This window comes from Protomyctophum parallelum (genome assembly GCF_964188405.1).
Source record: "Protomyctophum parallelum genome assembly, chromosome: 6".
NCBI classification, from domain to species: Eukaryota; Metazoa; Chordata; class Actinopteri; order Myctophiformes; family Myctophidae; genus Protomyctophum; species Protomyctophum parallelum.
In genome coordinates, this window is record NC_139701.1 from 22,211,954 (window position 1) to 22,234,199 (window position 22,246).

The following is a 22,246-nucleotide window of genomic DNA, read 5'->3' on the forward strand; positions in this document are numbered from 1 at the left end:
ACATATGGAATGTCAGAACAGGTCAGCTTCATATATGGAGTTCTAAGGGTGGCAAATTGAGTGTACAGGGTTTGATGAGGGCCCAGGTAGGGCCTTAAGTTTCGGGCCTGTTGAGAACTCTAGTTTTCACTGGCTGCCGGGCATGGCTGCACTAATAACTTTGGAGCGGGCTCGCCTAGAGTTTGAATGGATTGGACAGGTATCAGTCAAAAGGGAGACATCGAAGAGGAACGATGGGTGAGGAAGGATCAACATGTCACAGAACAGGTCAGCTCCATAATATATATGCAGATCTAGGTGTCGGTGATGATCCAGTCTTCTCCATGTATGGCTATCCAGGGTTTGATGAGGTCAGTGTCGTGATCTTCATATATGGAGACGGCCATATATGGAGCGTGTCACGAGGCGTGATGGACTGACGGCCATATATGGTGGTGTGACGTGTCACGAGGAGTGATGCCAGGAGGCGTAATGGACTGACAACCATATATGGAGGCATGACCTGACTGACGGACAGGTTTAACAGGTTTTCATAGTAATTGCAGTCGCAACTATTACAGTCGCAACTATATTTTTTATTTTGTATTTACAGTATACTATATATACTAAGATTTGCAACTTGTGACTTTTATTAATTTTATGACTGATTAACACCTTTTTCACTTACTGTGACTTTTCTTCGGAAATGGTTCACAAATCTCCCGATAGCAAACATCCTGCTGTACTTTATACGTCCTTTTGTACCTGTGGAGTGTAAAAGAAATACTTTATACGTCCTTTTGTACCTGTGGAGTGTAAAAACATATGCTACAGAACATTCATACTCTTATACGTCCTTTTGTACCTGTGGAGTGTAAAAACATATGCTACAGAACATTCATACTCTTATACGTCCTTTTGTACCTGTGGAGTGTAAAAACATATGCTACAGAACATTCATACTCTTATACGTCCTTTTGTACCTGTGGAGTGTAAAGAAATATGCTACAGAACATTCATACTCTTAGGACGGGAACCCATTTTTGGGGTTTTTACCTTTCAAGACGGGACCCAGTTTTGGGTTCTTGTTGCTATGTACAGTATAGCAGCATATCTTTGACGTCATATATCTTTACGTCATATGTAGACGAGCAAATCGGCTAACCAATCACATAAATGCAGTTGTTCATGAGATGATGTATGATGATGTATAATGATACGAGCACCCCTCATTCCACACGGGTGTGATTTTTTATAACATACGTTTTTCAGAAAACTTAGGATTTAGAATCTTTTTTTTTACAATCGGCATCGGTCCTAAATGGGTTAAATGCCATTAAACCACTTAAGCCCTATATACTGTACTTCACCGTACGTTGTGGTTCAATACATTTAGTATCCCACCTTTAATTATAGTTAGGGGGGCGTTGCTCTGATGACAGCAAGCCCAAAGCCTACTTTATACTCTGTAGTATGACTGTGTCACATTCCAGAAGAATTATACATGTACAAACTAACACATTTCACCTATTTATTACTATTATCAAAATAGTAATGCCGGGTTTGACATGCCCAAAATAGAGAACCCAGGTTGAAAGTGATTAACATTCGGGATGCAACGTTTAAACAGCATTATGTCCTGGAGAGTGTATAAGAAAGTCAAGAAGCAGGAGATCCCTGCCTTATGAAGACTTACAGGTAATGACACACTCCACCCTCCCAGACAGGCACGCTCTTTGTCTCAGAGTAGAGACGGGTGCAGGGGTGTGGCACTCGCTGGCACACTGCAAACAAGATAGAGAGAGATGACAGAAAAATCTCATTTAGTGTGAAGATCAAGTATGAACACTTGTTTTTACATACTGTCCTGTCAAGAGAGAAAAATGGGTTGAGGAGTTTATAGGGCTAGATAAAGTGGGGAGGAAACTTGGCTCTCCTGTCCGGTTGATGGATGGTTTACGGAAAGGAATGTTTAAACAATCGGACTTAGGATGTTTAGGTGAGGAGAGGAGAGAGGAGAGGAGTTATGTGGCCAACGTCTTCCACAATGCACTTTCATCAACATTGAATGATAAGTGAAGTGATATAGCAACAAGCAGGGGGCAGGACTTATTGAGTGTGTGTATGTGAGTGTAGAGGGTGTGTTCGTGTGTGAGGGGCGAGCCGCCCGCATCCGAAACGGTTGAGTAATGACAGAGTTACCATGTGGGGGTCCCCGGGGGTCCCCGGAACATCCACAGCTCCAGGAACACCCCAGGGCTCGTACTGTAATGTACTCTGTGCCACTTTACTCTGTGCTGTACTAACTGGCTACTTTAGGTGTTGCAGCTGTCTGTGCACACACATACACACATTGCTGCGTAATGGAGCGGTTAGGCACCGCTCAAAAATCACACAGGTGTGATTATTTTTATGTTAGTGTGGGCTCAGGGCACCCCTATATACTTTTTTTCCCATCCATGGCACCCTAAATTACATTGTTGATTTTCACTGTCAACTACCTTAGCTCCGTTTGGAACCTCTATATCTACACTGCTACGCTTTAGCTCCGAGATGAGGTTGTAAAGCACTTTACAAGGTGCATTGCATTCCCCCATTCACACACACATTCATAAACTGATGCCAGAGGAAAGCATGCAAGCCAGCTCCAACCTGCTCATCAGGAGCAGTTAGGGGTTCAGGGTCTTGCTCAAGGACGCTTCAACAATAACCCAGGGGGAGCCAGGGATTGAACCATCAGATTACCAAGCTTTATCACCTGAGTCACTGCCACACTGGTGTAACATTATTTGTTCAAATAAACCTATTTACCTATATCTACCTTTCATCTGGCCTCCAACATCAACAAGTAGCCTCAGAGACCGTGGATTAGTGTGTTTTCTTTTTATAATGGAATACTTGTCATCCAAGATCCAATTGATCATAACCCTGTATATAAAAATGTTCCCACATTGCCTAAAATACAGAACAGCGTCATACATACATCATGATTGGTAGTAAGTAGATGATCAATTGATACAAAACAACCATGTGTTGACATATTCATTCACTGACAAAATTCAGAGACAGGTTTCCTCTCAACAGCAGTAAATAGCTTAAAATAACAATTCTTGTGTGCACAGATGATATACAGTGCTACTGTATGCTTTACTTTCATATCTCCAAGTAAAGCTTCTCACTTGGGAAACTAAAACTGATTCCAGTACAGATAAAACATATAATGCAAAGTGATGGCTTGAGATCCAGTGACTACAAAAGATCAACACTCATCTAACCACTTAAACCCTATATAATTTGTTGTACAGCAACTAGCTGAAATAGCTGATCATCTTCTACAAGCTCATAACATGTGTAGTGGTATTCCAGGACGCCCCCACTTGCAGGGTACAGCCAGTGGATCGTTTGATGAGGGAACCACTCACCACTTTCCCAACTCAAATGAACACTTGGCGAGAGCTTCTGGAAGTGGACCTGAGGAACAGTGCGGCGGCAGTGTTCCTGGACGACAACACTGCCGACAGGATGGAATTACTACAGCAACACCAATAATTTCCATTCACGAACTGCTCAACCACAGATTGCTTTCAAGCTGCTTCACCAGTACCAACATGATAAGCAGAGATCAGCAGAGATTGCAAAAGCCAGGCCTTGTAGATATGCAACAACATCCAACGTCCTTAAGGATTATACTTTCCCAGCAGGCCTCTCATCGCTCTTTAAATTATCAGGAAGACAGCATTAGTGTTAATGAGACAACCAGCAAGCCTTTTGTCAACAAATATACCCTCTCAGCACAGAAAAACACAAAATCCTCAGTGCTAATTTCCACTTCAACTTTAAAACCTCTAGATTCAGTCCATCACTCTGCACTTCGATTTATCACAGTCAATAGTTATGCTTCTCACCACTGCCTGCTGTATAACAACCTCTTGAAGAGAAGCATAATACTGTATACATTGGTATTTTTGCATCTTTAAGGCCCTAGTAACAGGCCGTGTGAAATGTTATTAAACATTATGTCAGTGAGGCAGAAGGAGGGCGGCCCTTTGCTACAGTAATCCTGTGGTGGAAATTCAGATTTAGCTCCACTTCACCAAACTGATGGTTGCTCACTCAGATGGTCATGATGAGTGCTTGGGGGGAACTGTTGACATGTAGACATGGGCGGGATGCAGACTGTTGACCTTCTGATTACCAGACGGCCTCTCTACCCCTTAAGCCACGGCCGCGGCCCAAAGGCACAGGAAGGAGATACAAATGCAGATGTCTAGATGTCTTCTTGGATGATTACTTTAGGGTCCATCCCTAAAGTAGTAGTGTTTATTGGCCTTGCATGCTAGTAAAGACGTCACTGAGTTGGTAGAGGTACTACTGCTGTACTACTAGGGTCCACACAGGAACCCCCCCTCCCATATGATTTGTGAGCAGACTGAAAGGGGTGGCTTTTCACGAGGACAGCTGTACAAACGTTACGGTGGGTTGGGACTCCTTTTCAACACTGCATCCATGTGCAGGGCAAATAACCCCCAAATTATAGAAATGTGTTTTATTCTTTATTCTGTTGTGATGATGATTGTATAGTATGATTTACTCAAACATTACAATCACACAATGCAGTGTTCCTGCTGAAACAGCTGGGAGATAATTAGTTCTCTACAAATAATCAGCTTTTCCCCCTGTGCTCAGTGTTAATTTGTGTATGCTGCGTGTGCATGTGCCGTGTGTGTGTGTGTGTGTGTGTGTGTGTGTGTGTGTGTGTGTGTGTGTGTGTGTGTGTGTGTGTGTGTGTGTTTGTGTGTGTGTGTGTGTGTGTGTGTGTGTGTGTGTGTGTGTGTGTGTGTGTGTGCGCGCGTGCGTGTACGAGGCATAAACTTACACAGTTCACACTGTCGGCCCTTGAAGCCGTTCATGCAGTCACAGATGAAGGAGTCGCTCCCCTTCCCACACGTGCCGCCGTTCTGGCAGGGCAGACTGCGGCAGTCGCGGGGCGACTCTGAAAGACAACAGCTGCTGTCAGGGCCAAGAGCAGACGACTAACAGCATACATCTCCAGTTTCACACGTCTCACACCCGACAACCTACTCTCTCCATCTTCACTTCTCACCCCTGCACTGATGGCTTATACACTGTAGAATCCAGAGTGTTATTGTAACTCTGAGAGTGAATAAATGGAACCAAATGGACCAGTGTTGGCTTGTGGTTCCACAACTCTGGGAAATGGTTACTGATAATCATAATGACTGATGACTGGATGGTTTGTAGCTGTCAGCTATGAAAAGGGCGAGTACTTTAATTTATGAATCTGCCAAATATGTCGTTATGCTGGTTGTCATGTCTTCCCAACAGACGACAGAAAGTGAGAGAACTGGATCCGAAAAATAATTTGTGCCTTTTTTACAGAGCGCCTGTTTATCCACTGATTTGGTTCCATTTGTATATACCTTTGCTAAAGGATGAGCCCCTTGAGATGCCTCATCTCATTTTAGAGGGGGTCCTCAACACAGATACACAGTACAATACAGTTCACAGACAATACAAAAATACAACCATACATACAGACAAGACAAAACAAAACAAAAGCTCGCCCAAAGATAGCCGCTCCCACCCCACTAAATAAATGGTAAATGGTGCATTTATATAGCGCCTTTATCCAAGGCGCTTTACATAGATTGTGCATTACATTCACCCATTCATACACCGATGGCAGTGGAAACCATGCAAGGCACCAACTAGCACATCGGGAGCAATTAGGGGTTCAGTGTCTTGCTCAAGGACACTTCGACAGTAACTCTGGGGGAGCCCGGGTTCGAACTGGCAACCTTGCTTGCGGTTGCCATCCAGTCACTCTACCCCTGAGCCAAAAATATACCCATTGCAAAATAAAACCATGTTACTAAGCAAAAAACAAACATTCACATGCACATGTGATAATAAACAGCAGCATCGAGCAAGCAGGATACAAATATGAAGTTACATGTAAATCTTTCACTCTCAGAGTTACAAATGTATAAATGAACACTGAGGATATCATTCTCTCTCACACACACACACACACACACACACACACACACACACACACACACACACACACACACACACACTCTCCCTCTCTCTCTCTCTCTCTCTCTCTCTCTCTCTCTCTCTCTCTCTCTCTCTCTCTCTCTCTCTCCATCCCCTTACCTCCAATCTGTACATTCTCACGAATAATTTCTGTTCGACATTTCGTATCACAATGTTTCGCCAAACACATTAATGATAATCCATTATGTACTGTAGTTTCGACCCGAGGCAATGAGCATGGTGTTTCCATGAAGCGTCCCAAAAGGACACTGACCTCTACTTTCAAATGTGGAAAATCATATTTAGCTTCAGGCGCTGAGAAGTGTGAGAAAAGTTTTACTTCCATCTGGGATCAATTACTACATGGGGTGGTTGTTGTACCCCTCTGAAGGAGCCAAGTGACATTAGTCCCCTCATCACTACCACACGTTCAAATGGAACACCTACAATACAATGTTTTGCCACGATGTGATGCCATATTAACTTATTTGGTTGGGGACACCGGGGCTGGAACACCTTCAAGGACCTCTGGGGGGGGGGGGGGGGGCACTTTAGAGAACCACTTAAGAACATAGAGAACACCTACAGTACAGCACCAGAACTCCATAGAGAACACCTACCAGGTCTTGTTCTTGAGCCTTCCTCCTGGATCTCCAGTGCTAGGCTGATTTTGTTGGTTGTTTCCTCCATCCTCTCTAACCTGATTGGAGGATCAGGCCCTGCAAGACATCAATGTTTCCTGTTAGGAAGTGGTGTGTAAACAGGTAATGGCAGTGAATTAATTTACAGTATATATAAATATATAACTGAGACTGGGACTGAGAGTCTGTGTTGCAATAGGGGGGGAAGCTGTTTTAGAATTTAGAAGCAGCGTGTTTGAGTATGCAGTAATCTGTAGACCTCCCAGGATGCACAGGCTTGAAAATGTGTTGAGTGAGGTCAGAAACTTCCTTTTACCTTTCACCGTGAAGAAACTATAAAACAGTGTCACTATGTTAACGGATATAAAAATCAGAGGAGTGTGTTATGGCTGAACATCAAGACTTTTAGGAAGACATTAACGCCGTCCGGAATACGTGTTAACCATTTTTCCAGACCACTGATTAGTGCCTGCCCATGCTTACAATGTTTTATTACCTGGTGACTTTTTCATTTGTACTTACTCACACGATGGCGGATTCCAGGTTTTCTGGGTTGTAAGTTAGTGAACTGAGCTGTTATCTTTCCTCTTCTGTCAATAAGCTCTGTGTATCTGCAGCACACAACAAACAATATCATGTGGTTAATACCACCCCACTTGAATCACCACCAGATGATACACAAAACACAGATGATGTACAGAATAATATGGTAATTGTGAATCAACACCATACACCTAGATCAAAATCCTGACTCCTGAGTGTCAATATTGAGCACTTACAGTAAGTGTACAAATGAATACCTGGGCAGTTCCTCAGAGTTCTCTGTCTCTGTTGTTCCTCCCAGGTCCTGAGGTTGAGACGGGGGGTGTGTGCGACTGCCTTGGGTCCCCTGCCCCATTGACGTCGGCCTCTCTCTCCTGCCCCAGCGGGCCTCCATGGGCACTGGGCCAAAGCAAATATGTGCAGAATTCTTCCTTAACAATCATTTAATGATAGGGATTCTCAAAGTATCCCCAGTGAAAGACGAAGACAGATTCATTACGTAGTTAAAGCTACAATCCTGAACCTTTTTTGTACTAACATACTCCACCATAATATGGTGTAGTATGTTAGTTTCATACTAACTACACCATTATATGATGTAGTTAGTATGTAACTAACATACTACAGCATAATATAGTGTAGCATGTAACTAACATGCTACACCATTATATAGCGTAGTACTATGTAACTAACATACTACACCATAATATGATGTAGTATGTTATATACATACAATACAATATAACCCAGTACATCTTCAGTGGTTGGAGGTGGTCTCCCTACTCTTCCATTGTGAAATAGGCCCTGGGGTCAGGTAGGACACCTACTGGTTGACAAATAGTACTGTCGGATGCTCATACAGAAGTGCAATATCTCCCCGGGCCAAGCAGGGATTGCATCTTGGAGGATAAGTGATATAAATTTGGTCCCTTGTGTGGAAAACCTGGGTTTGAATCGCAGGTAGGAAATAAAAGTTAGCGCCTTGCAGCTTTAATTTCAGAATGCGATTTTTTCAGTTCTTTATTGTCTCGGGTAAATTAAACAGATAGCGATAATGCAGGAAGTGAAATTCTTGGATAACATTGAAGCGTGATTTATTATGAGTTGGTGTTTAACTGTCAATTGCAATGGGAAATTGCAATCTACAAGCTCACAACATGTCATATTGCAAGCATGTAGATCGGCTATTTTCCGTGCCCGACATAGCACACAACCAAGGACGAATGAAGCACAACAGTGCCAAGACCTTGAGTTATGTTACACACTGGGAACACCCATCCTAAAAATGTGAGTGTGTGTGTGAGTGTGTGTGTGTGTGTGTGTGTGTGTGTGTGTGTGTGTGTGTGTGTGTGTGTGTGTGTGTGTGTGTGTGTGTGTTGTGTGTGTGTGTATGCGTGTGTGCGTGTGCACTCACAGGTAGTGAAGGCTAAGTGTTGAGGTATGCTGTGAATCTGTTCGTGGCCCGTGTTCCTGACGGCCGTGAGTGCCAGATAATAGTGCTGCCCCGGCGTCAGCTCACGTAGCGTGTATGACCCCAGCTTCCCGTTGGGCAGGAAGCGGCTCCTGGTGTTCAGGCCTCGGGTCACGTTGACCACGAAGCCGTCGGGGATGTTCCTGGGGTGGCGGTTCCACGCGATGTGGGCCGTGCTGGACGTCACGTACAACAGGGTCAGGTTCTGTGGAGGGAGCGGCCCTGCAGGTAATGTGGGTCACAGATTGTCACCATTATGATGATGATATGAAAAGGACTTTGTTGGTCTTCAGAAGCTCTGTCTGTTGCAGTAATCTTAGCTGACAAATAGCCACAGCATTAGGTTGTTTAATGAAGGAGCTTGTCAATGGCACAAACCACAATCAAAATTTGTCCGGAAGAAACCACCTAACCTCCATTTTGTGGTTTTAGATTTTTAGATTTTTTTCATAACTCGATGCTATTGAACAGCCTACGTCTGTGTGTTGGTTAAACAAATATTGAACCAATGGAAAGTATTAAAAAGTGCTTTGGCAACATTTTGGAGTTAGGTGGTTCTAGCCAGCACATATATGTTATTGTCTATTCACATGTTTGGCCATATTCTACATAAATATAGATCAACTGATTAATTGTTAGATTTTGTTTCCAGAATCATTAAGTCAATGTTGGCCAAACATAATTTTGTGGTTAATAAGTCACACATGTTTTGTTTGAATATTTTCTTTTCTCCAGGGACAATTTTTGGCTTGACTGTTCAAATCAATCTGGGCTTTAAAGTCCAAAGGCCTCCTCAGAAATCAAACACATCCACAGTATATTTTGGAAAATGGTTGCAGTGAATCAGATAAACATGTCAGACCACTGGTATTCAAGCAACGTTATTGTAATTGTAATATTTATGAAAACTGTAAATAAACAGAAATAAAATAAGTAATTAAAATACTGAATCAAGCAAGCATGCAGTGATTTCTTTTAGCATTCTTTTAGCAGTAGAGAGGACAGAGGGGAACACATGTGACACAAGTCCCAGGCCAGACTCTATGATTCAGTCACCATGATAAAGATAATATGATATCATCACCTGGCACTATGATTCTATTCTATTCTATGTTTGTTTTTATAAGCGGTGTGTTCGCTCTCCAAGACTCAATCATTGAAAAAGTATAGCAGAGGCCTGCACTCTGAATAAAAAGACTGAACAGGAGACAAGCAAATCATCTGCATCAAATATTCACCGGCAGATGTCTTTCGGTACAAGCCGTTCTACACTTCTTAATTTCTTTACACACCGGGAACGTGACAAATAAACAATCCGAGAATGCGTCTGTGAAATCTTCACATCAAACTATTCATTTGGTGAAGCCTCATTCATAAAGGTTGATGCTTTTACTTTTGACCTCTTTCAAAAAATCGCTTTTCTTTTCATTTTTTTAAGTGGTGCAAACCACTTCTACGTCCAGCTTACAATGCCTTGCACGTGTTTGTTTGTGTGTGTGTCTGTCTGTGTGAGCATGGAACGAGAGAAGTATGTGACATGGCTGCCACCTGCTGGACGCACGGGAGTTGCACCACTTGGTTCACACTGGTGTGATTTTTGGCTTACATGTAAGTCGTATTCTGTGTGCATGTGCTCACGTCACAAAACAGCAGTTTAAATGAATGCAAATGAATCGCATGAAATAAATATGGTGTGTCATTGATGTGAGGACCTTCAATGCTCATTCATTTATTCAGCCTATAGAGTCCTCTGATTAACTATCTTTATGATGATCCTGATGTCACAATGGCACTCATCACTGTAATATTATTCAGGAATTTAACACCTTAAGTGCTATATAACCCTTGATTACTTTTGATGCAGTAATGGTCTTTTTTCAATGAATTAATCTTTTCTTTAGGTATTAAAATGGTCTTCTTAAAAGTTATTAAATTGTCACTTTACTGTCATCTGGGGACCACCCACAGGTTGAGAACCACTGCTCTATACAAGGTCCCCCTCTAAAACGCACATCGCTGTTGTGAGCTTGCAGATCTATTTTTGCCCGATGTTGGTCTCAGGGTAGGGGCGCTAGTGCTCATGTGGTTAACAAACAGTATGGTGGTGAAAGTGCACTGCAAGGTAAAAACGTACTGGTCCAGATGTGTAGTGGTCCAGCTGAGTGGCTGCTTGAGGGAAACTCGTCCGGTCTGATTCCACTTTGTGTCAACACATCCAGAGTGTACATCTGGCCAGGAAGCAATGAACTGAGGAAAAGAAGGAGGCAATGCATAAAGAAATGCAAGTAAATACCAGAATCATTCAGAATGCAGTCTCACCCACTTATCTTAAAATCATCAAAATAATGATGAAGATAAGTGAATGAGACTGCATTCTGGCCTCTAGTGATTGATACAGGAACTGTAGGATATCGTTATGGTTGGGAAGATATATCTCCATATTTCAACTTTTGATGTTGTTAAATTAATACGCTACTTTGTCATTCAAAAGTGTCGTGCAAAAGTAGCAAAATTTTCAGATCCACAAGTTCACAACAAGCTTGCATATTTGCTATTTTCGTTCGTCACGTTTGAAAGTGAAAATGGCAGTGAATTTTATAAATATTGAACCAATGAAATTAAGAATCGTAGTTAAATTATAACCACATGTGAGTCATTGGAACACCATGCAGTTTATTTATTTTTTCCTCAAAAGTAACGGTTTTGGACATACAAGGTTTCCGCCTGACATTTAATCAAAGCTGTTCTGTATATACAGCGATTCAACATCACCATCTACTGGACATTGATGGAAACTGTCTGTAACCTTCTACCTTGGAAAGTCTGGTCTGTGTTTCAAATTGCTGTGTGATTCAGTCTAGACCGGATGGTAAAAAAAATGAAAAAAATCAAATCGTTTGTGGTTTCCGTCTTTCTCGGCATTGCTTTGTTTTGGTCTCCCCTGTTTTTAGTCTCGCCAGTCGCTACGAGTTGGAATAAAATATGGATATACCAAACTAATTATTCCAAGACGTACTTGATGGATTCATACGGCGCATCAATGCTTTTATTGGGTAGGCCCTAAAATTACGATGCCCCTGAGTTTTGGGTACTTCTGATTCCGGTTTGTGGTTTCCTGCCTGATGTCAACAAATCAGTGACTACAACATGACGTAAGCTACCATCCGCTCCCGCCCAGATCATAAACCCGAAAAGGAATGCTTCCCGGGCTAAAGAGGATGTGGTTGTGGGTGGGAATGGGGTGTTTTTTTGTTGTGGACAGTACGGACCTGAAGGAGTACTCGGTGGTGCTGGTGTTGAGCAAGGCAGTGCGAGTCCCGCTACCGTCTGAGGGCAGGAGAGACACACGCACCTGGCTGACCGCGGCGTGGCGGGCTGCCTGCACCAGCCAGCGGAGCCACACCTGAGACGACGACACATTCACCACCTGCAGCTGCTCCACCCGCCGTGGTTCTGTCACGGACACACGCACGTGTGCACACACACACACACACACACACACACACACACACACACACACACACACACACACACACACTGAGGTGAAGGTGAACCCTAATTTTCAATGGTGCCGAGGTACAATACAAGCAATGCAGACAGAATAGCAGAAATAAAATGTAGATTTTTTTCTTTCAATAAAAACAAAAACAAAGTATATAAAAAGTGCTTTAGACGAATCAAGTTGGTCGATATAAAAAAATATATATATTCAAATTGTATTCCCACGTTGATACTATTTTATTTTTGTCTCTGTCGGTTCAGAACTGTTCAAATTCGAAAGTACCGTAGTATAAGTAGCAGAGAAAAAACACAAACACACACACACACACACACACACACACACACACACACACACACACACACACACACAAAGTTTGTTCTGCCCAACAACAGTGATATAAAAACACGCTTCTCAATTAATAGTTTTATACAATAGAATCATTGCTAAGTAAATAATGGATACAATAGTTACAGCTCTAATAATGACAGAGACAATAAAATAAACTTTGTTGGCCGCTCAGTGAAAGTCATGATCATTACCAACACTAGTGATCACACATTAAAGCTACAAACTGGGACTTATTTTATTAAATACTACGTTATTTTAACCTATCTGTATGACCAAGTATGAAGTATCATATTAATATAATTACCTCTCACCGCCAGAAGAGGGAGACAAAGGACATAAAACGAAGATATCGTTACACTTATTCATTTCCACTGCTACTCACTGGTGCGTATGAGCGCTACGGCGGGCTGGCTGATGTCGTTGCTGTTGGTGTTGCGTTTGACGGAGAACGTGGAGATGTTGTACAGCAGACCTGGCACCAGGTCCGTCAGGAGGTGGCTGTACTGCTTCTTGTCTAGGAAGTCCGTCTTGCGGTTGCCGCGGCCCAGAGGGGCATAGGTCACGGCAAAGCCGTTCACCAGGCTGTGGGCGGGGTCCGGCTCGTCCCAGCGAAGCTCCACCTCGTTCTCCTCCACCCGCAGCACGTGGAGGCCAGACGGAGGCAACAAGTCTGGAGACATTATAGAGATGATCGGAAGACTGACACTTTCCACCACGTAAACCTCATATACAGTACTTAATTGGCTGGGATTCCCCAGAGCTCTATACTTGGTCCGCTAATTTCTTGCTTCTACACCCCAGAAGGGACGCAAAATTGGGACCAGGTCTGCTGAAAGATTGTTACTTTTCATCGCTGGAACTAAGTTTAATAAAGTTTATACCTCCCTGCGCACCCTCTATAACAAAATATAATGAGAGTTCGATTCATTTGGGTGTGCAAGTTGAATCATCAGCTCACTCAATTTTTTCAGCTCGTCTCTCTAAATGTCTTCATCTCATACACTGAAACTGAATAAATGTGTTTTTACGGAATAAATGTGACTGAATTGTGGAATAATGCAGAAAGATCCTGAAGTGATTAATCAATTCTGAAAGTGTGAACAGAATGCTGAGGTAATTGTGTCCTGCCTCCTGACCTTTCTCACAGTCCTTGCCCGTGTGGCCGACCTTGCAGGCACAGTTATAGTTCCCTCTCCTGTCACTCCTGCAGAGGCCACGGTTTCCACAAGGTTGTAATACACAAGGGTTCTCCACTAGAGGGTGACAAAGACCAGCTTACTGTGGCGCAACAATAACAGAGCAGTCAATATGTGGCTTTAAAACCACTGCTGCAAGACATCAATTTGGAAGGCAATGGAAATGCACTTACACATCTGGCATTGGTCCCCGAAGAATCCATCCTTGCACACGCAGAAGTGATTTTGTCTGAAAACGCGGCACACACCTCCATTTAGGCAGGGGTTGGACTCGCAACCATCCTGTTCTGAGTTGACAAAAGGTATTCAGGGACACAAAGGCAAAATTTGGTTGATACATTCATATTAAAATAAAAATGAATTGTATCTCTCTCTCTCTGGCCATTTCATTTCGCTGTATAGTACTCTCTTACATGGTATTTTTCAGATCACAGACATAATCATTAGGGTGTTCTATGGCTCTTAAAACCCTAGCCTACATAGGCTACTTAATTAACCAGAGTCCCACAGGGGTCCAGATCTATCCTCCGATATCTTTGCCAAAATAGCCCATTTACAAGCTCACAACATGTTGCAACACAGAATGCTGATTGTTAAGCAAACATTAAAACATTAAGTCCATAATCCATATAGACTTGGCTGCCACATGACGTCACGACTCGAGTGGTGCTGTTTTTTTTTTACGGCATTAAAAGTCCATAGACTTAGCTGCCATATGATGTAATTTCTGAAAGCCAGACGTTGGAGGCTATTGCCATTTGCCCCTCAACAGTGGCTTTTCCATGAGTCATTTATTTCCACTACATAGAATACAAGCTATAATGGAACACAAGTTACATAAAAGACATAATTCATTGTTTGTAGGATTCCTGGCTTTGCCTGGCTTATGGGAGATTTTGTTATTAAAATATGTTGTTCACAGCAAGTGCGCCCGTTGAGATTAAGAATGCGTACCCATTTGGATCGCATGGCTGTTGTTCAGAAAGGGCCGATTGATTGGTCCCCGGAAATAGCATTGGGCAAACTCATAATTTTCACAGTCTCTAGTTAGTTAGTTAGTTAGTTATCCATACCTGTACATATAAATGCATCAAACCTGTTGGAGATTTTGAGTTTTTACACTATTTCTAAAATATCAAAACACTTATACACTCATCCTGCATCCTATTTATATGTATACTGTAGGTAAGTTTTGTATGCTACTGTATGTAAGATAAATTATGTCAAATCAATTATATTACAGATACAGAAATGTGATCACAACGATTTGTTGTTCGTCTTTATGTTCGTCATGTGATTGATGCCTGTCTATCGATCTCATTAAAAAATGATGCTTCCTTGTTCATTTGGGTAAACCTGGACTGTACCTCCTGATGTATTACACGAGGCCACTAGATGGCATGCTTTTTCTACCTGTGCTGCCACAAATACTGTATATTGTCATTGTTGTCACTGTATAGATACACATGTATGTACATTTACATGAATTAATTTACATAAAATGTTGAGATCTTGTGTAATTTAATGAAGGAACGTTTTTGTTGTTGTTTATAGCCGAGCAGTCCAATTTGCAAGACTGTATTTCCCTTTTCCAGAAAGTGATTGACTCAGCAGCCGATTTGAACGGGAAACGCAGGTGTTCTGACGGTCTAATTATATTAAAGACGATACAACGTTGACAGTGTGAAGATTACTAATTAGATCTGATCAGGCGCAAGGGGCTTGTTCTACCTGTCTGACATCGGTTTCCAGTGAAGCCTTCGTCACATTCACACAGGTAGGACGCTATCCGGTCTCGACACGTACCCCCGTTTAGGCAGGGCTGTGACAAGCATTCGTTGATCTCTGGAAGGATTCCAAACAGAGAAACAATCGAAATATTATTTTTACCCACATGTCGGTTTTTCCAGTAACCCTAGTGATGATAACATTACCAGTCACAGTTGGCAGGTGGCATCACACTAAAATGTAATTTAGAGCATTGGCTTCACTAAAATCCAGTTTTATGTTGACAAAAACCTGGTGGAAGAAATAACTTTAAAAGACCCAAGATTAAAACAAAATTGAAATTTTCTGCCAAAATTATCACCAGTACCAAACACTAGTCTCTATAGTCAGGATATTTCAGAGAGGATAAATGACCCTAATTACTGTAATTATGTAGCCATTTTAGTTTTCCAATGTAACATTCAGCCCATTATGACTCTCAGGGGATCCACCAAAAGTCACTGTTTCTTGTTTCAAACTCTGTGCGGCAGTGCTTTCTTTTTTTATGATAGCACTTTGTGTGGTGTAATGTGTGTGTGTGTGTGTGTGTGTGTGTGTGTGTGTGTGTGTGTGTGTGGTGTGTGGGTGGGTGGGTGTGGGTCTCTATTACAGACCCTCACAGATGGGTGGCTGGCTCCATGCTCCCTGGCTGCCGCAGATGCTCTGGGTGGCTCTGGGCGCCGGCATGTAGCCTGGGTGGCAGTGGTAGACTGCCATGGAGCCTGGCGCTGTCGACGAGAACTGGATCTCCGCGTGCTTCACCTGAGGCGGTGTTCCACAGCCCAGCTCTGGAACACAGTTCAGTACTGACCATTTAAACCACTTAACCCATTAAGACCTGAGGCCGATTCTACAAACGCCTCCTAAATCAGTAGTTCTCACACTTGACAAGATTTGTCAGAAGAAATAGAGCACCGAAGTCCTGACGTAACTCGCTCATCCCGACGATTCCCCTGGTTCGCGGAAGTAATTTCTCTATGGAGAATAACATGGGGTGATCTTAATATCGTCTACTATAAGCGTTGTGGTCCAAAAATAAACAAGCTGTCTCTGCGTTATTGTTAGGGAGGTGACTCTGTATCGTTTGCAACAGTCAGTCACTCATATATGATACAGTCTGCTTCTAGCAAAAATCTAACTAATTCAGCAGCAGTAACATTAGCGTTTTCTCTCAGTCAGTTGATTCTTCATATCCATATGAGTGAAGCGGCCGGGGTGACATGTTTATTTTTCAAACACAGTTGTTATATGAGGCGATCTAAAATCGCCTCAATGGGGATTTCAATGCAAATACATGAACCTGGGGACTGACGCCCTCTACTGAAAGTGACGTCAGACTTCGGTGCTCTATAGCAAAAATAGCAAATGTACAAGCTCATGAGCTTTATATAGCTGCTATTTCACATCTAAAATGGCACAGATGCGTTCCTGGTTTTAATGGTGGTGTAAGTCACATTCTTTTGTGGAAAACAAGTGTTAAATATCTGTATAGCCTGCCCTAGGTAATTATTGCTATAGAGTGTTTGTTCAACAGGGGGTCTCCCTGTCTCATTCAGTAGGCTACTTAACAATGTAATCCAGGAGAGAGAACTCATACAGGATACAGAATAAACAAGTGAAATTGGAAGTGATGAAACAAAAACAAAAATGAGCATACAAAGTTGGAACTGGAACACTATACAAATTGACGCTGCTAGATTAATCATCTTTGTGGGGTTCTCTGTCCGGAATGAATAAAATTGCTATCCCGCACCCCGACAATACATTTTCTGTTAGTGTTTACTAAAGAACTGGATGGACAGACCGCTGTTACTGAACAAACACGCTTTAATTTCAATGAAAAGAACAGGGACACTATAGTTTGAAAGTGATGTACAGCAGAAATTGTAACACAGCAACAACATCACGTGATAATGTCACAGACACCAGCCTAGTGGCAACATAAGTGTGACACCACGTCACAAACAACATAAGACCCAAAAATAGGCCTATGACCCAAAATAGGCCTTGCGTTACAATGCACAGACGCTATGGCAACAGAAGTGATTTTGCACCCTTGTCTTCCTAAAATGAGTGCTTAGCGTGTTGGCTCCTATAAGAGCGGGCAGACATGCACCAGCATGTTTTATCGCCATGGCCGGCGCGGCGGTGGTTCTATATCTGTAGATGATGTAGCGCTCTAATAGAGCAACACACCCACGTCGAGGATTATCTCCCCTCTCAGAACTCTAGGAAACCCAGTATCTTGCACACTTGGCAGCTCAAGATATCCCCTTTGCTTCAGCTAGTCTATTAAAGCCGTTAGGCATGTTATCATAATGCTAGTAACTTTATCGCCCACGTGCGGTTTGTGCATTACTGCGGAGTGACAGAGGGTCTGCTCACCTGCTGAGGAATGCGACACGCTCCTGCTTATCTCGCAGTGTCTGCCACTGAAGGCCTCCCTGCACTCACACTTGTACTTCCCGATGTAGTGGAAACAGGTCCCTCCATTCATGCACGGGCTAGAGGCGCAGGGGTCCGGCTTCCCTGCAAGACAAACCCCAGGGAACAATGAACATTGGACAGCGAAGCTCACATTTCTCCTCTGTGTTGTGTGAGAAAGTAAGCGTGTTTGTTCAAACGGTTGCCCAATCTAATAAAGCCCCAAAAGATGATATCAAGAGAAAATTATTGTAAATCAAGCCAGAATGTTTTCCCTTTTTTATATAGAAAGTTACAGTAAAAACCAAGTTGCTCCCGCCATTCTTGTGCAAGCGGCAGTTGCACAACATTGTTATGGGATGAAAAGCCGTATTGCTTTTGAAACTATGAAGCTATTTTCAGCAGAAGATTGAACCATAATCATATTATATTGTGTGTTGGCAGAGAGCGAGAACTAGAGTAGAAGGAATAGAGAGAGAGAGAGAGAGAGAGAGGGGGGGGGGGGGGGGAGAGAGAGAGAGAGAGAGGGGGGGGGGGAGAGAGAGAGAGAGAGAGAGAGAGAGAGAGAGAGAGAGAGAGAGAGAGAGAGAGAGAGAGAGAGAGAGAGAAGAGAGATCAAAGGTAGTGAACAAGAGAGAGAGGGAACCAGTGGGAGAGATGGAGGGAGGGAGCGAGAAGAAGGGGGGAGAGAGAGAGAGAGAGAGAGAGAGAGAGAGACAGCAGGGGACACTGACCCACTTCACAGTGTTTTCCTGTGAACCTGTAGGGACACACGCAGCGGTAGCTCCCAGCCTCCTCCTTACAGGAGCCTCCATTGCGGCAGGGACCAGAGGCACAGGTATTGAGTCTGACTGGAAAGAGACAGAGGGAGTCTTTCACACCACAGATAAACAGTATACACATTCTATACGTACATCATTGGCCCGTCGCTGTACATTGCATCAGCCATATTAGTCCAGGCAAGCTGCACCTTTCATGAATTGAAGCGGGAGATATATCTCCACAATTAGAATTAGAACTCACTGAATTTACACTTGATTTTCAAGAGGTATGGTTTGTTGCCAGACGAGTTATGTTATGAACACAAAATTCCACATGAAAATGTGCGGTTTCATTCCAAAATTGCAATAGTAGCCCAATTATATAACTAGATTTATATACAGTAGAAATGTATAAAACAGAAAAAGGTTTTAGTGTCCAGGACGTTACTTATATAGATGTAGTTTCAGAGTTATGGCAAGTTGCTCCAACCAATATTCTGGCGATGTTGATGTATGATCCAGTGGCCAATGTATGTCATGTCTATGGTTGAAATATAACATATAACATTGCCTCGGCACCATCTTAATTCAATGAGACATTAATGAATTATGTTTAAAGTGTGTTCAGAATGACTTGTACTTTCTGTACCTTTCTCACAGTGTTTGCCCCAGTATCCGTGCTTGCACTCGCAGGTGTATCCGCCGTCCCGCTCGTAGCAGTAGCCTCCATTCAGACACGGAGACGAGTCGCAGACCGATCGGTGCTGTACTGAAAAACACACACCGAGACCTGACTATGTTCCACTGTGCTGGGGAAAGACTTAATTAAGCTGCTATATACGCCATTGTATGGCAAATAGCAAAAATAGCTTGACCACATGCGTCATGTTGTGAGCTAATTATGTGAAATTTATTTTCACCTATAATGCCAAGATAGAAAGACAATGGGTTGGCGCCTCAGGCTCTTACCATAGGGATAGAAGTCCTTATGATCCAGCTCTCCTGCTCCGGTCTGGCAGGTGCAGAGGTAGGTGCCTCCGTATTCCAGACAGGGACCTCCATCGGGACAGGGCCTGTTGTTGCTGCATGGGGTCTGCGTCACCTCTGTGACAGGGACAGATTGTTGAAACACACAAGCCCCTTCACGTTATCCACCACAACTTAAGCCTTCATTGTCCTAACTGCATGTCATCTCATTCATTCAGAGACCCAGTGCAGATACTGTATGTCAAAAGCTAAGTCAAGCTAAGCTGAGTCATTATTTTATTCTTTAATCTTATGTATAATGTATCTTGGTTTGGATCTTGACTCTTAAGCCCGATCTATACTTCATCGTACGACAATGTCACAAGCTCTAGTCTACAAGCTCAACGCATCGCATCCGTGAGGAGTTGTGATCTTCTACATTGGTTGTTTTCGGCATGTGACACCATCCCACGACGGAGCATAAATTAAGCATTATTCAGTGTCTCCACGCTTTTGCACAGCGTTGCGTTGTGACGCTCGACAGAGAAAAGCGGGGTGTCAAACCTGAGAAAACCTCGACTTTGACTCTAGTGCACCAGCTTATTTTTTAGTTCAGTCAGACAACTCACAAATAGATTTAATCAATATTTATTATAGAATGAGAATACAAGTGTACATATGATATTTGACTTGGCGTTCGGCTCTGCTGCATTTTCTCCCTGCTCAGCACGATTGAACACCATCATCATAAAACAGATAGATAGATAGGGAGATAGATATACAATAAAAAACCCATGGGGAGCATAAATAACAGAGCCCACCGGTGGTGCTGGGGTGGTGGTGGGAGCAAAGGCTACGCATCATTTATTTCATTGTTTAAATAAAAATGTCAACAAGTTTCTTCACCTCGACAGCAGACACATGTTGACACACTAAGATCTTTACTTTGAGGCTTGCTGGTGTGAACTGTGCGTAAGGGTCTCTTACCTGACCTTACCTTATCTTATCTCATATAGAGGTCATACTCACCAAACTGACAGTATAGTCCCGTGTAACCTGTGGGGCATTCACAAGTCCCGTTGATGTCCACACACACACCCCCATTCTGACAAAGACACTCCTCTGCAGACAGAGAAAGAAAGAAATTAGACAGATAGAAGGGTTGCTCACATAACATGTTTTACAATCTTATCGCCAAAGAAGGTATACATTATGTCTGTTGTGTTCTCAGAGGAACCTTCTGCCGACGTTATGCAGATATACAAGCTCACAATTTGAAGCATCCATTCAATATCATTTCTCTTTCACCTCAACTTTCAAAGTTCACAGGACGGAGACGACGACGGGGGGGGGGGGGGGGGGGGGGACGACGACGGGGGACGACGACGACGACGGGGGGGGAGGGGGGACGACGACGACGACGACGGGGGCGGGACGGGACGGGACGGGACGGGACGGGACGGGACGGGGGGGGGGGGGGGGGGGGGGGGGCGATCGGGGAGGATTACGGGCTCAGCACGTTGTGGTTCTGCTCCTTGGCACAAACTGGAAGAATGTTTTTATTTTTCCTCCTCCTTTCCTAATTGCAGCAGTGGATCAAAGGGACACTCACTGTATCAAAATACTAAATTGCTCCCCTTTGAAGTCCCAGGAACGCAGTGGAGGGTATTACTTTTTCCCCCTGATGATATGGGGCATGTTTTGTGATCAAAACGCATGGCCTGGGGGGCAATTAATGTTTTGTTAATTTGCTGGAGCTACTTTCATTGGCCACCTGCGTGGCCGGTCCCTTTGATCTGAGAGTCTGATTAGGCACCCCTGTGTAACCAACAACTTTCTCTTCCTTGGAGGATCATGCTCCTTTTTCCACTGTGCCTTCCAAGTGAGCCAGGCAGGAAAGTATTTGGGAGATTTAAGAGAGCCTATATAAGTACTGATAGATATTTCAGCTCAGGGGTGAGAAGTAGCATTTGTAATAGTTCAAGTACCGTTAAAGAGCGTTTTCGGTTCTAGGGGAGGGGAGAATACTTGTAGCAGCTAGCCTATGTGGGTGAAAGCGATCTCTCATGGGAGCTCATCCCAGGTTTTCAAAACACACGCCCCATTATTTCCTAAAACACACATAATATGATACAGTCACAGACATAAATTATAACTTAAAATGATATCATGTGTGCCTCCCGAAGGAGGATATGAAACATTAGGCAGGGATAATAGCATTGTACATATTTTGTGAACAAATTGCCCTGTGGTTATGCAAGCAGCAGCTGCTCTTTAAAGCAGTTCCGTAGCGTGGTGCGATGGCCAACTTCCAGAGGAGCAAGTGGCAGTGTCAGAGCGTGCATATTCCAACAGCTCTGTCTGAAGAGATGACCTGAATACCAAGGAGCAAGTTTTAACCCATAAAAAAGAGAGGCCCCTTGTACGTCTAGACAAAACACTTCCTCTTGTTGGTAAACTAATAAAACGGTGCCATGAAGCCATTATTCACAACATCAAGCGACGGTTTCTCCTAGTAAACAGGGCGAGGCCGTGTCAGTTTTGATAATTACATTCATCCATCATCATGGCAGCCTCTTCCAGGGCAG

At 43.3% G+C, this 22,246-nt stretch overlaps 1 protein-coding gene across 2 annotated transcripts in view; it reads right to left on the reverse strand.

Annotated features, from left to right (window-relative positions):
• Positions 1 to 22,246, reverse strand: part of sned1 (sushi, nidogen and EGF-like domains 1) — a 44,727-nt gene that overhangs the window by 1,550 nt on the left and 20,931 nt on the right. The window contains exons 11-29 of one of the 2 annotated variants that reach the window (XM_083766879.1): positions 20,688 to 20,780; positions 19,662 to 19,796; positions 19,342 to 19,461; positions 18,666 to 18,782; positions 17,893 to 18,036; positions 16,122 to 16,295; positions 15,472 to 15,585; positions 13,914 to 14,027; positions 13,681 to 13,797; positions 12,927 to 13,214; positions 11,964 to 12,147; positions 10,829 to 10,941; positions 8,638 to 8,916; positions 7,481 to 7,622; positions 7,203 to 7,291; positions 6,660 to 6,758; positions 4,856 to 4,972; positions 1,676 to 1,763; positions 668 to 744 (exon numbers count right to left, since the gene is read on the reverse strand). In XM_083766879.1, coding sequence (XP_083623005.1) covers positions 668 to 744; positions 1,676 to 1,763; positions 4,856 to 4,972; positions 6,660 to 6,758; positions 7,203 to 7,291; positions 7,481 to 7,622; positions 8,638 to 8,916; positions 10,829 to 10,941; positions 11,964 to 12,147; positions 12,927 to 13,214; positions 13,681 to 13,797; positions 13,914 to 14,027; positions 15,472 to 15,585; positions 16,122 to 16,295; positions 17,893 to 18,036; positions 18,666 to 18,782; positions 19,342 to 19,461; positions 19,662 to 19,796; positions 20,688 to 20,780 — 2,604 coding nt within the window. The remainder of the gene's footprint in view (positions 1 to 667; positions 745 to 1,675; positions 1,764 to 4,855; positions 4,973 to 6,659; positions 6,759 to 7,202; positions 7,292 to 7,480; positions 7,623 to 8,637; positions 8,917 to 10,828; positions 10,942 to 11,963; positions 12,148 to 12,926; positions 13,215 to 13,680; positions 13,798 to 13,913; positions 14,028 to 15,471; positions 15,586 to 16,121; positions 16,296 to 17,892; positions 18,037 to 18,665; positions 18,783 to 19,341; positions 19,462 to 19,661; positions 19,797 to 20,687; positions 20,781 to 22,246) is intronic. The other variant, XM_083766880.1, reaches the window with a different exon arrangement.